The following is a 13,828-nucleotide window of genomic DNA, read 5'->3' as shown; positions in this document are numbered from 1 at the left end:
TCCTCCTCCCCGGTGCCTGACCTGGCTGCAGCCAATATCTGTCTCTCAGCAGGAGGAATCCGAGGAAACGCGGCAAACTTCAGCTCCTGGGGCTAAATTGTTGTGCTCTGTAACAGCAAACTGTGTTGAACTAATTGACAACCGGCTTTAAACGTACCCCGATCAGGCGAATACGCTGATTTATTTTTTCCTCTCTCACCGAGTGTTAAGCGGCTTCCAGCTTGGTTTCCTCCCCGAGAAGTGGATAACTCATCCATTGTGTAGCAAAACTGATGGGCAGTTTTGACCTCTATACAATCCTTTCAGTATGTTGAGGGAGGAAAAGAGTTTCTTACGCTCGTATGAATGTTTGACCACTTAAAAAAAGCAAAACAAAACAAAACAAAAAAAGCCCGACCCAAAACCGCACACAACAACAAAAGATGATCCGTTTTCTCTGGATGTCTTTGAAAGAAGCTTAGTTTAGAGACAGACTGGAGGGAAAGGCTATTGATTTTGTTTGACCTCCAAACAGACTGCGGTCAGTATATTTTCCCTGTTGGAAGCGGTTCAGGGCTCTGAATTTCCGTGTCAGCGTTTGTATGCTGAAGCGCGCTGGAGCTTTTTGCTGCCGCTTCAATAAATAGCAAGCTGTAGGGAAAGGTAACGCCGGTACGGATGTATTCCCCTCCGGATCTGCCCTTCCTTTCTTTTTCTTTCCCATATAACTCGGCCGTGTCGCTGATGAAGCGCATACCAAGTCCTTTTCACCGAACGTCACACGGGTTAGTGGCTTAAGCCGGGACTACAAGCAACAGTTTTGTAATCCATGCTTTTCCCAGTGCTGAGCCGGGTCCTTTCCCGGCCTCTTGCCTGCACCGGCACCCGGTTGCCCTACCCGGCGAGGAGGGAGACGCCTTCCCGTACGCAGAAATAAATCCTCTAAAAAATACCGTCCCTCCTTCTTACCCTGCTTATTCTCAACCTTTACACAGCCTTCCTGATCTGCGCTTAGGTCTGCTGCAGCGAAAGGGAACATTCTGTTTGGTGTCTCCAGGAATACTGGAAGCGCTCTGCTGGGTACGGCTCCGCGTGGGTTTGTAGGTGTTCTCGTAAAATGGCTTATGGCAGCTGATGTGCCCCTTCTCCGGCAGTCGCCTGTCAAAGAGTGCCTCCAAGGGATGGAAATACCTCTAGGACGCGTTGATTGTCAGAGATGCGTTGATTGTCAGGTTTCTAAACGAACTTCTGGGAGCTCCTGCAAGATGAGCAGTGCCGGTCGGCACCTCTCCTGGCCGAGGTGTCGACTGCGTTATCTCCTCCTAATTGAACAGTGATGCTCCTCACGGCGTCTTTTGGGTTTGTACGCCTCGCGGCCAATTCAGCACAGCAATTGCTGCTGTCGGCACCTCAAAGGGCAGCCCGATAAACCCACGACCGCGGTGCGCGCAGGCTGTTGGACACCAGTTGCTGAGCTCCCCTGTTGGCTTTGGCGGCATCGGCTTCACTTCTAACCCAGACGCCCAGCCGTTCGTCTTGGTCCTAACGCTGAGCCCCTCTTTAGAGGAAGAGCTGGTCTTCGTTGCTGGCCCCACGTCTGCTTCGAGCTGTGTTTTGGGTGCAGGGGGAGGCAGCTGCTGCGGCTGCGCGGGAGCCCGCCGCATCTGGGGGCTGCTGAACAGTCACACAGCATCAGTTTCGAACTTCGGCGCCTCATTTCCCCGAGACCGATGGCCCCCTGCGTCCCTAAAAACCTAACAGCTGGTGGGAGACGTATTTGCGCCGCCTGTGCCAAGTCAAGCTGAGGTTGTGGCCTGCATAACTCTGGTGACTCCCCGGAGCGGGACTTTAAGGGTTCCCCAGAACCTTTTCTGGCTGTCTTTAGCCCAAACCCCCCTCTCCCTGTGTCTGAATATTCAATCACATTAACCCTTTGCAAACGGCTCAGCAAACGCCTCCGAGAGCGGTGAGAAAGAGAGACCCGCAGCCGTTAAACACAAACCTGAAGGCAAGGAGCCGACGGAGGGAGACTGCGGAGGCGATGGGCTCTCTCCCAGCGAGCCCCCGGCCCCCGCTGGGTCCCATGGGTGCTGCCCACCAGCCTCCCCGATGGGTGCTCCCGTCTGCCCCTGCTAATTATCCCTCCGCTCCAGTTCCTGAGGCCTGCCTGGGGTGCTTTACTACTCGTTATTACTAATACAGCAATAATATTCGTCAACCCACGACTTGTCTTGGGAGCAAATAGTCCTGGGCTTGCAGTCTGAGCACAGACCGGTCTGCTTGGGTATTACCCACCTCAAGGTTATCAAGCAAGCTTCGTTAATTAATAAGCAGAAAGTTTTGCCAGAGCCTTGAGGTGATGTGTTAGTTTAAAAAAAAAAAAAAAAAAAAAAGTTGTTGGAAACATAGGTAATTGCTGGGAAAGCGGCAATGCTACGTGTTACCCTATTGCAATGGCTTCCATAGGTGGTCTCCCCGACGTTGTGGTGGTGGGTCAGGAATATGACCGTTTCTTGTTAATGATCTAAATCAAAGACTAAGCACGCGGAGAAAAGCAAAGATGCCCTTACTTTTTAAGTGCCTGTAATCTGTTTCTAAGAGCTGGGTACCAAAATATCCCTTTGATTCTCAAAGGTAATTGTACCTCTTAATTAGCTGGAGGAAAAAAAAAACCAAAACAAAAAAAAAACCCCACAACCAAAACCAAACCCACAGCCTGAGATCGTGCTATATAAATTATAATTAACCCCTTGGCACTGGAAGTTGAGATTTCCTGCCCCCGAGCACAAATGCAGAACGCATTAGCAGCACTTAACGTCAGGCGCTCTCGCCCACCGCAGCCGAGGGGTCAGCTGCCTGCCCCGTAAATACTGCTGCGCTCCCAGGGCCGGTAGGAAAATGGCAGGGAAACGGCGGCAACCTGAGGGGAAGCACGAAATACACCATTTGAGGATGTTTGACCCGGCTTTTTTTTGTTTTGTTTTGTTTTGTTTTTTAATCGTTGCAAATGCCCCAGCAGGAAGGACAACACAGAAAAAAAAAAAAAACAAACCCCAACCAAACCCGAGCAGGGTGAGGAGCCGGGAGCAAGGCGAGGGAGGCTTCCCGGCGAGCGGTTTTGTTAGCCGACATGGCTCGTTGCCCGGCCGTGAGAATGGCGCTGGGCGCTCCCGCCTCGCGCACCTCCAGCGAAATCATTGTCTGGTGCCAGACACACTCGGCTGTGCCTCTTGTATGCCGAGCGCGCCGGCCACCCACTGCTGTCATTCACCAGCATCCTGCTTTTTTTGTCTCCTTTTCATTCGGCCCCGGCCGGGGGATGAGCGTTAACTCTTCCCACCGGAGGTGGACCTGCGGCGACGCACCGGGCCGGGGCGGCGGGCGGCAGGAGGAGGGCAGCGCGGTGGCTGCCGTGGAGAGGATGGAAACTGCTCGCACCTGCGGCTCTTCCCGCTCCCCTTGTCCACAAAGGGTCTCTGCTCACTTTGTCACCTCGGTGGAGGGCCAGGCCTGGTGGACACCTGCATTTAGGGAAAGCTTTCCCCACCAGGAGCTTTCTTAGTTCAAGTTTAGCCGGTTCCTTTGCTCCTCTGAGGTCCTGGATGGAGAAATGACTCTCTTCTGCCAAGGTCAGTCCCAGGGTGGCTGGGCCATAAAGCCTTGGCGGATGAGGTGGTGTTGGCCAAGGGCTGTCTCTTGCCCCATGGGTTGTGTGGCACGTCCTCGGGCTCCTTTGTGCCGGTGGCTCTGGTGGAGAGGGGTGTCATAGAATCATAGAATGGTTTGGGTTGGAAGGGACCTTAAAGGAAGACCTTAAAGAAAGACCAGTTCCAACCCCTCTGCCATGGTCAGGGACACCTCCCACTACACCAGGCTGCTCAAAGTCTCATCCAGCCTGGCCTTGAACGCTGTCGTGGCCACCAGCAGCTCCTCCAGCAGCAGCAGTGTTCGGCTGAGCTCCGGTGGTGGCAGCGAGCGTGGGGTGACTTGGCCACCTTGGCAGGTTTCTAAGGTGGCTTCGTCCTCCCGTGGCAAAGGTGAGGGGCGGCCCTGCTTCTCAGGCTTGGCAGGGAGATGCGGCCATCAGGACTGCCTGGAAATATTTCAAGTCTGCTACGTATAAATAGTGGTGGGGAATTTCCTCCTCCTGTCTGCTCCACAGATTGCAGAGGGAGATAACGTAGGAGAGTGGCAAGGTGTCCTGGTCGGGAGGAGGGACGTGCCCATGGGCATGGGCTAGCAAGTGCTGGAAGGAGGGTTTGTCCTTTGGGTTTGTCTTTCGTCTGTTATGTCTGAAGATTTTTAAAGTGAATTATGCGCTGATTAAAAGAGCTGGCCGAAGAGCCCTGATGTGATGTGCTCCCTCTTTAAACCCAGAATACCCCAAAATAAGCTCTTAGAGGTATTGCCCCTTTTCTTTGCTGCTCTTGTTTATAACGCCACAGATGAGGAGGACCGGCTTAGTTCTGTACTTGATTTACTTTTTATATTAAGATTTAACACGGGTTCTCCTTTTCTTAATCCAAACACTTATGGTTTGAATGCAGAATTATACTTGAGATTTTAAAAGTACCTTTATTAAAACGTAAAACTAATTTTACGGTTCTGACAGGTCTTATTTAAATACCCAGTGCCAGATGCCTTTTGTCCCAAATGACTCTAGGAGAAAAAAAAAAAAAGACTTTTAAAACTTCTCATGCAATTAAAATTCAGTAAAAGGCAAGTAAATAGTCTTACCTATGCTGTGGACTGGGGGGTAATAGTTTAAGAAAAGCCACGTGATGAACGCGTTTCCAAAAATGAATACACGAAACCGAAGGCGCTGAAGGCAGAGTTAATGGGCTATCTGATTTTTCTGTTGTTATTTCTGTTGCCGCTGCTCTGAGAATAGTTGAAAGAATTGTGCTGTGTCTGCAGGGAGAGACCTTTCCGAAGGGAGTGATGCAGGGGACCCTCCTCCGAGGGGCTTCACCCGAGGGACTCGCTTTGGCTGCCGGGGGTTCCAGAGGACGTGTGTCCCCAGGTGCTACAGAAGATCAGTTCTTGTCCGACTCTTTCAGCCCTCGCCCCAAAATAATCACGCTCTCGTACTTTTATCGAAGAGTGACAATTTTCCGTACTTCATTTAACGATACGTTATCTTTTATTTGGCCGAAGTGAGCTTCAGCGGCGCAAGCGTTAAAAAGTCCAGGTGTCTTCGAAATTGTGTTTGCGTCCCTCTCTAAGAGCAAACCCTCTTTAAAATCTTAAAACCTAGAGGAATTTTCCCCAAGTGCCAGAACATTTTTTTCGGGTAGGTTGCGCTGCTGCCTCCGCTCCGCTGGGTTCCAGAGCCACAAGAATCCCGTTGAAAACACCGGAGCATCTTGTAACTTTATTTTCGGCGTGTTTTTTTTACTTGCTGGAAGAAGGCAAAGTTACAATGAGCCCCTTTGAGAGAATGCGCGAGCATGCTTCTCTTCCTGTCCGTAAAATTAATTGTCGTAATTTCAACTTTTACTGGCACGGAATAAGAAACCTGCTTGGTAGAACTTAACATCAGGATAATCTTAATTCAACAAACACTGCGAATGTTTTTCCGCGTTTCTCCTGATTTACCCCCGTTTTGGAGCACTCACAAATACAACAGTGGATGGACTAACTTCGGGAGTACGTGAAGCCATCGTGGTGTTGGCGTACTGGGGGGGGGATTTTTGTGGATTTATGTGTTTGGGACTCCTAGGTAAGAGGATATGGCGGTGCGACCATCACACCTTCTTCATCGCTGAGGATGAGCAGCCAACCACCAGGTTGCCCAAGAGAGTTGGGCGAGCGCTTCCGAGTAAACGTGGTCTATCCTACGCTGCTGGCCAAGGATAAAGCAGCGTCGGAGAAGCAAGAGTACGTGGGGTTCCCATAGTTGTCTTTCTCCGCTTACTGTCATTTTGGTGTACATCAGTATTTTTTTGGGGGTCCGACTGAGACTGGGAGCAAGAGAGTCAAAATAACTTCAGCAGGGTTTGTCCTTGCGGTAATTCTAACCCTCTGCGGGACAGGGAAGGTTCACGCTGTTTCCAGCCCCAAGAGACTCCGGTGTTTTGGATGCGTTTCAGCTAGGTGCTCCGGGCCAGGTTCGGCGGTCCTTGTCTGTTGGCCTTGACTGTGTCAGTAGGAATTTATTCAAATGAGAATGATCAAAGACAGCAGAGGGTTTGGCCCTTTATTTTTCATTTTAGGTGCTTTTTCAAGCATAACAGAGCTTCTGAGCTGGGTTTTTTTGTGTGGTTTTTTTTTTTTTTTTTTTTTTTTTTTGAGGCTCATCCCTCACTAATTCCAGACTCCGGAGCCTGGCAGCTTGTCAAGCAGTTTTCCTGCCTCTGTAGAAATACTGTCCACTTGAGCTGTGTTTGGAGGCAGCAAGACACCCCGGTGAGATAGAGGAATTTCTGTGCTAACATTTCTTAACGTTTCTCTTTCCAGCCCTGCTTCTTAGTCAGTGCCAGCGCGCAGGTGGCAAAGTTCAGCGCAGAATTCGTTCGCTGCCGCTCCCCGTCCCGGCGTTTTTTTTTTTTGTTGTTGTTTTTTTTGTTTTTTTTAAAGCACGCAACCTATCGCCTCCAGTTTTACTGGATCTTATCTAAATAAGCTTATTCGCCGTCATTGAAGCAACTGCCAAAATATTTTTAGTGTCTCTTATGGTGAATTATGTATGAAACATCTGCGAGAGGCCAAGTCTGATTCCCCGCCGCTTAATCCTGTTTTCTTAGATCTACAAATGGGGGCAAACGGCTCCGTGTCAGAATGACAGTATTTTACATTCATTTTTTCACGTGGGTGAAAGATGACCGGACTCTGGGTAGCGCAGCCAGCAATATGATATTTATAATTTTCACGTTGTCCTCGGGTATTTTTTTTTTTTTTTTTTTTGTTTTTGGTTTTTTTTTTCACAGAATCAGGGATTTATTAAATTTTTATTTAAGTTGGGCGAAAATCTCTAAGACCTACTTTGATATTTATCCCGGTCTTACGTCAGCTAAACTATCAAACAATTTTCATATGCAGGGACTGATAGAAGGCCTCAAATTAGCGAATTTTCATTCGAGCTTCTCCCAAGATGCGGCGAATAGAGTTAGTTGATCGGGACCGTGTCTGGAAGCTTTGTCATCCTTCAGGAGCCCGGGCAGTCCTGCGAAGAGTACTTATTTCTTTCAGAATCTCCTTTTTTTTCCTTGATATTGCCATATCTGTCATCTCCTCCCGGGCGAGGAGGCAGGCTCGCCCCGAGATGGTCCCTGAGATGCTCGGGGAACGCTCAGCATCAGCATCGTTCCCTGGGCATGTTTAGTTAGCCACTGCTGAATTTTTGGGGCGGGCGTCCCTACAGGCGAGACCGCTGTGATGGTGTGACAGGCTTAAACAGTGGAGGTTTCAGGAGCGTGCGAGTGATATTTTACTCCCCAGGCGTCTTGGCGGGGTTAACCGCTGCGGCGGCGTGCCGTGCCGTGCCGTGCCGTGCCATGCCTGCTACGTCTGTCCGGGGCTGGGGACCCGGGCCGGGCCGGTGTGGCTGGCACCAGCGTGGGTATTTCCACCTGTCTTGGCCTCATGTCATGGAGACGTGCCCAGTGAGCGCCGAGGGGATCGCTCGGCATCCCGGGAATGGGACAGGACGCCTTCGGGGTGTCGGATGGTTGTTCGCAGATGAGAGGGCCTGAAAGCGTCTCCCGGGGAGTGAAGCTCTTACCAGCTAGCGCAGAGGTGAAACCCGGAGGAGGGTGTCCCAGAGTGCGCCAGGAAGGAGAACTTTAGCCCGTGTTTCTCTGTTAAAAGTGCCGCGATCCTGCACTTTTCTGCATCGCATCAGGCTCTCGGGTACCTCGCAGGTTGGCAGGGCAAGGAGACGGCCCTGGGGGGGGTGTGTGTGTGTGCGTAAGATCACACCTCCGTGTCCGAAGCCGTGCTCCCGGCATGTCCAACCATGCCGCCAGTGGCAGAGGCAGGACCCTGAAGCTGTGCGGAGGTCTTTATCAGCACTCCAGGGACTTCCGATGTGTGCGGAGTCCTTTGTGTGAGAGTATTTGCAGGATCGGGTTGCTGCACTCTAAGTGCCTTTGAGGTCTTTGCTGCATTATAGATTTTCTTCTGATGTCTCCCATGCAAATATTTAACCTGTCTGGTTCCTGAGTGCTACTAAGGCCGTTAGGCGGGTGGCAGGTTGTCTCTGCAGTCTGTCCTTTGTTCACGTGGAGCCCTCGGTCCTGCTCCCCTTCCCACCCCAAAATCAGGCATGGAGAAGGTGGGGGCCCGGCGCTTGGCGTCTGGGGATGCGTTGACAGGGCTTCTGTGCCTCCACATCACGTCTTTTTCCCTAACTGCATCAGCTGACCAAATAAAACGTATGACATTTAACTGAGATTTAAAAGCAAACCTCCTTTAGAGACATGGCATTTTTAAAAGCCCGCTCCTCGTGCGTTCCCCCTGCTCTGAGACCGGGTAGTCCCCTTGCTTGGGCAAAGCCGTGCCTTGAAAAAGAAAATACCTGGAGCTTGGATCTGCTCTTACTCCGCCTCCCCACGACCATTCCTTTTAATAATTTGACATACACATCCTGCGCTCGCTCAAGACAGACTCGCTGAGCTAATTGCCGCGGTATGCGGGTCAGAGCTCTGCCCTCCTGAGCACCAGCCTTTTTGATTTCGGTAGTCGCTCCGGATTTGCACCTGAATAATTGAGAAGGGGGTTGGGCTGCATGGGTTACAACTATTGAAAATGGCACGCTTGGGAGGGAGAATACAAGCACGCAAACAAAACTCGAGGATGCAGCCTAGATTCCCTCACTTGTTCACAGCCTGCAGGCTTGATTAGACCCTCCAGACTTTACCTAAGTTTGGCGTCATTCCCTCGTTATTACATCATGGACGTGAAGTAGGGACAGGGTCATTCTCTCCTGTGTCGTAGTCCCGTCCGGGATCCCCGTGGGTTTGGCAGGGGGCAGGCTGCGTTTGAGCAGGTTTCAGCTATTTTAAGCACCCTTGGCCGTGCTGGGGGGTCCCACTGAAACCTTCAGTCTTACCAGAGAGTAAATTTTACTCTCTCCCGTCGGATGGGATGTATCCTGGGACCTTTGGACGTGGGCTTCGTCTGGGTTCACAGCATCAGAATGACTAAACTGGAAAGCCGCCCTCCATCACAAACGCTGCGGTCCCAGCCCTTGGTGCGTCTCTACGTCTTTCTTCTTCATTCGTTAAAATGGTTTCAAGTGCCGAGAATGGTTTTCCCAACTTTGTAATTGCATTAGGGAAAAAAAAAAACAAACAAACAAACCAAAAACCCAACAATAAAAGCAACAAAATGTCAGTCTCCTCTGAGAGCTTTAAACAGGAAATCTGTTTTAGCTGGCCTGCTTCAGGATGCCGGTGGGCAGCGTAAACGGCTAAAAAAGGATGGATAGACCCAAAGTATCCAGTCCTTCTGCGCCTTCCTTGTGTTTTCCCCTTTATCTCTTCGTTTATCTGGAACCGGTTGGCGCTTAGGCTTTTGTGATAGCTGTATGTAAACCTCCCGCTTCCCAGGTGCCCCTCTTTCTCCTTTCTTTCCCCGTGCTTTTCTGGCTCCCGTCCTCCCACTCCCAGGAAATATTTGAAAGATAATTTGGCATATTTTCTGCCACCTTCGCCTATCTCCCTGACTTCATGTTTTCTTAGCTGGAAGATAGCTTTTCAACATATATATGTAATCCTTTTCACCTAGACATGTGAGGAATTACAGTCTCTTCCAGTGGGAGTTTTCAGGAAGGTTTAGGTTAAATGGGCCAATAAGGCAAAAACATGTAGCAGAAGATCTCACCCTCTAAAGACATCTTTTCTCTTTAGCTCTTTCCCCCCCCGCCCCCAGCCTTGGAAAATATATCAGAATATCTAGCTGTCAAAGAATTTAAACAATAATACCTGATCTGAAGGCTGGAGCGCAGGGCTTTTGAAAATAAAGATCGTAATCTCTCTCCGGTGTATCCAGGGACTAAACGGAGCTGGAAGTCAGGTGTGCTGAGCGGCAGGCTGCCGCGGGGACGCTGCTCCAGCTTGGTGGGACTTATTTTACCTGAGCTCTGGGTGGAAAAGCCCTTGGCTTTTCCCTGGCGCTTTCGTTGCGGCGGTAGCATCTTTAGCGTGAAGGCGAACGAGACCGCAAGCCGAGCTCAGCTTGCCGTTATTTTAAGTCCCGTTGGTGGTGACCGAGATCTTCTGCCGCACGCGAGTGGGGTGGGAGACATCAGCAGGCTCCATCCCCCAGAAACTCTTGGTGCAGCGTTCAGGACTAGGATTTATCCCAGCTGATTTTAAGCTGACGAGGTGTGTTATCTAAGGTCCCTGTCTCGGCTCCGGCGAGAATTTAGGGAGATGGCTGTTGTAAAAAGGAGAATCAGCTGCAAGGGGTGCCACTGGGTTATGAACCCAACCCTAAAGCCGCGCTGACACCTCTTGTAGAAAAAGAGGTCAAGGATCCCTAGAAATAAGAACACATTTCCAGCGTCTTAAGCCTTGGGTTTTTCAAAAGCGGGTACTTAGGGGTGGCCTTAGCCTGGGCTTCGGCAGCTGGGGTCACGGCGGGGAGCAGACAGCATCTGCCGAACCCCCTTCCCTCTGCTCCCCACTCCTAGGGGCCGGGCGCCAGGGTGATCTCGGGGGCTCACGAGCCTCCCTGGGGCGCTGGGCTGTGGATGCCGGTGTATTTACTGGGGTGGGTGTCGCGCTGGGTGCTCGCCCATCTGCTGCTGCTGGGTCCGTGCTGCAGCATTAGCCCGGGAGGGATCTCCACGCCGGCGTAACCTTTGCAGCCCGCAGGAAAGGTGACTTCCATTTAGTTCTAAATTATGACATTATTTTATTAGATCTTTAAACTTTATTTAAATTCTTTATTTAAAAAGGGGGAGGAAGGTATCATATTTTAATTAGTAGCGGTGTCAAAGGAGACCTAGATTAATTATTTGAAATCGCTCCATCCAGATGGTTTTAATTTGCACAGCAGGGAACCGGCATCTTTTTAAGGTGATATTTTTCAAATTAAAATCAGCTTGGATATTACTCATACTGGCTGCGGAGCGAGGGGGTGGGGAGCGCGAGCTGGCGTGCCCCGTGTTTGTCCGTCCGAGCGCGGGCTGCCGGGGGGGACCCTGCGCCGGAGGGATGCGGGTCACCCCGCGGATCGAGGGTCTCACATTGGACTGCTTTATCGACTTCAGCTCCCATTTTGGCTGGCCAAAACCCCTGTGGGATATTCAGCGTTATTCGTAGCAGCTTTCGTGTCAGCGCGGAGGCTGGCAGGGCCGGGGTTGCCTTGCAGCTTAGACGGGAACTTGCCGTCTCCTGTTCCTGCGAGCTGTGGAGCCCTCGCTTGATGCCCTTCGGTGGGTGGCCCCGGGCCCGTTTGCGTCCCTGGGTGGGTGTCAAACTGTAGATCTACGGGCAACTCCTCAATGCTCTGGGTGTTGGCCGTGGTTTTTGGGCCAATTTTTGGGACTGGCTCCGTAACCTTCCTTCGTGCGTGGGCTGCTGCTCTCCCCGTCTGAGGGTGACCATTAGTCCCCTCTAAGGCCCTCGTTCATTTGAGGGGAAGACCTTTCACGGTCACCTCTTTCAAGATAGTCCTACTGCTGGCTGCTCCCTGGTTCATGGCGTCTGAGCGGCCTCCCTGAACGTGTTGAGGCAGGGGGCATTCACCAAGTTAGGTACCACGCTGCTCCTCTCCCCCTTGAGGACCCATCTTTGACCCTGTGCCATCCTCCCCCATCGTGGCGCATCTTCATATCCTTTCTGGCTCGGGCGGCCCTTCCTCACTGATGGATGTGGGTTGTCGCTGCTTCGATGCCACCTTGGGAGGTGTGGAGGGAAAGCCCACGGCACCCGGCCATCGCTGGCAAGCTGCCCTCCACCGCCGATACCCAAAAACGTGGTGCGTTTCTGAAAGACCGCGATAAATATCCGTGTTCATGCCTGATTGCAAGTAATACTCTGCTGTAATACAGGCATTATCCCGCTCGCTGTCAGAAAGAAGTTATTCTTTAAATTTCCCCTGTGATAACAGGTTTTACAAATATATCTAAATAAACGTAAACAGCTAGTAACTGGAAAAGCCTGAACTTGCATATGTGACTGAGCTGCAAAGGGAAAACTCCGTTTAGGGCCCTTGTGAGTTAAAGGTTTGTGATATTTGCACTGCCGCGGAAGCCAAAAGCTGACTTTACAAGTGGGAAAAATATTAATGTGTTTAAATGAAGCAAACTCCTATTTCTATCCCCACGGCAAACCCTTCGAGCGAACGTATTTGCTCTTAGACGGTTTTAAAGTTTGAAATGTGAATGCCAAAAAGAACGTGCCTTTTTGCAGCACAGATCAAACATTCTCCAGAGTTTGGCAAAAGCCGTGTTTCTACGGTAAGGCTCGGCTCTTACGAGCGTGAGTATTTCCAGAGCCGAACCGTGGATTTGCACTCGCTGACACTTACACATTCTTGCATTGTGTTTCGACCATGTCTCCTTTCTCCCCCTCCGTATCCGAGATGGATCTGAACCAAAATGTCCGGTCTGCCCGTTCCTGCCTCCCCGGGGAAATTCCTGGAATCCGAACCTCGAGCATGACTGGAATTCCTGTTTAGATCAGAGGCGGAATGAAACGCTGAATTTGGACGTGGCTAGGTTTTCGGGGTGATGATGGCACGCTACGCCGCTTCTGCAGATATAATTGTGTCGAGGCAGGTGGTTTATGGAGACGCAGCAGAAACCTGTCCTCTACCACGGCTCCTGGCGATGCCGCAGACCAGCTCTGGCCTCAAGAAACGTGTGAGGCACTACAAGATTTGCCATATCTCTCCCAGCTAGAGCAGGAGTCACGGGCCTGGACTGCCAGAAGGCAATTAGTGGCCTCCTGGGAACGTAGCTAGACACACAGAGGACGTCGGCGGGGTGGGTGTTGATCAGAGAGAATGAGCGGTGCTGAATTTCTCTCCTGCTAGCAGTTGCGGTGATCTTCAGGAGATCACTGCGATGTTTTGCACCACGAGCTGGACCACTTCTGTGAAGTGCTTGAGGGCTGCTGGCTGCGGGGAAAGGGTTTTCATTCTTGTCCTGCTCATCTTTTATTTTCACGAGAAGAATAATCCATGTTCCTACCCTCTGAGAACCCTCCTGCAGCGTGAAGGAGAGCATCCGGCTCTGCACTGGTGGTGGGGTTGGGGTGGACTGATGGACCACGCGCACATCTATCCGTATTTTGTGCTAAATCTGGAGCATCTGGCTAGGAGTCAGTGGAGACGTGTCACATCTGCACCTGTGACCGAGCCTGGAGCTCAGCCCCCAGGTCAAGGTGGTTCCTTGGGTTGTTCCCTTGCAGAGCATCCCGGCGCGGTGGGGGTCAGGTAGAGGGAATGGGACAACGCGCTGATGAGCTTTGCACGCTGGGACTTAATGGGACCACACTGGTAAACGCTTTTTTTTTTTCTTTTTTTTTTTCTTTTTTTTTTTCTTCTTCCTTTACAAGCCCAGCTTCTAGTGGAAACAGACACTTTTGGCAGTCAAGTCCGGATCAAAGGGAAGGAGACAGACTTCTACCTTTGCATGAACAGGAAAGGCAAGCTCGTGGGGAAGGTAAGTGTTTCCTATTAATTCATTTGTAACATGAGTGTTACCTTCAGCAGCCTCCTCAAGGCTGTAATGATGTGTTCGGGCTTCGCCTGTCAGCCCCAAATGAGAAGCAGGAGGGGAGGGGACGTGGGGTTTCCGAGCCCTCCCTCCCGCCCCCATAAAATCGAGCTCCGCCGCCAGCCCCAGGCTCCTCCGACGGCGCTTCGGATGCGGACGGGTTGGCGTTGGCGTGAG

The 13,828-nt window shown here is 51.2% G+C and overlaps 1 protein-coding gene across 1 annotated transcript in view; it reads left to right on the top strand.

Annotated features, from left to right (window-relative positions):
- Window positions 1-13,828, top strand: part of FGF18 (fibroblast growth factor 18) — a 77,321-nt gene that overhangs the window by 42,735 nt on the left and 20,758 nt on the right. The window contains exon 4 of the mRNA XM_074604317.1: window positions 13,491-13,597. Coding sequence (XP_074460418.1) covers window positions 13,491-13,597 — 107 coding nt within the window. The remainder of the gene's footprint in view (window positions 1-13,490; window positions 13,598-13,828) is intronic.

This window comes from Larus michahellis, chromosome 11 (genome assembly GCF_964199755.1).
Source record: "Larus michahellis chromosome 11, bLarMic1.1, whole genome shotgun sequence".
Taxonomy (NCBI): Eukaryota; Metazoa; Chordata; class Aves; order Charadriiformes; family Laridae; genus Larus; species Larus michahellis.
The sequence above is the reverse complement of the archived record's forward strand: the minus strand, read 5'-3'. Positions and strand labels throughout refer to the sequence as shown.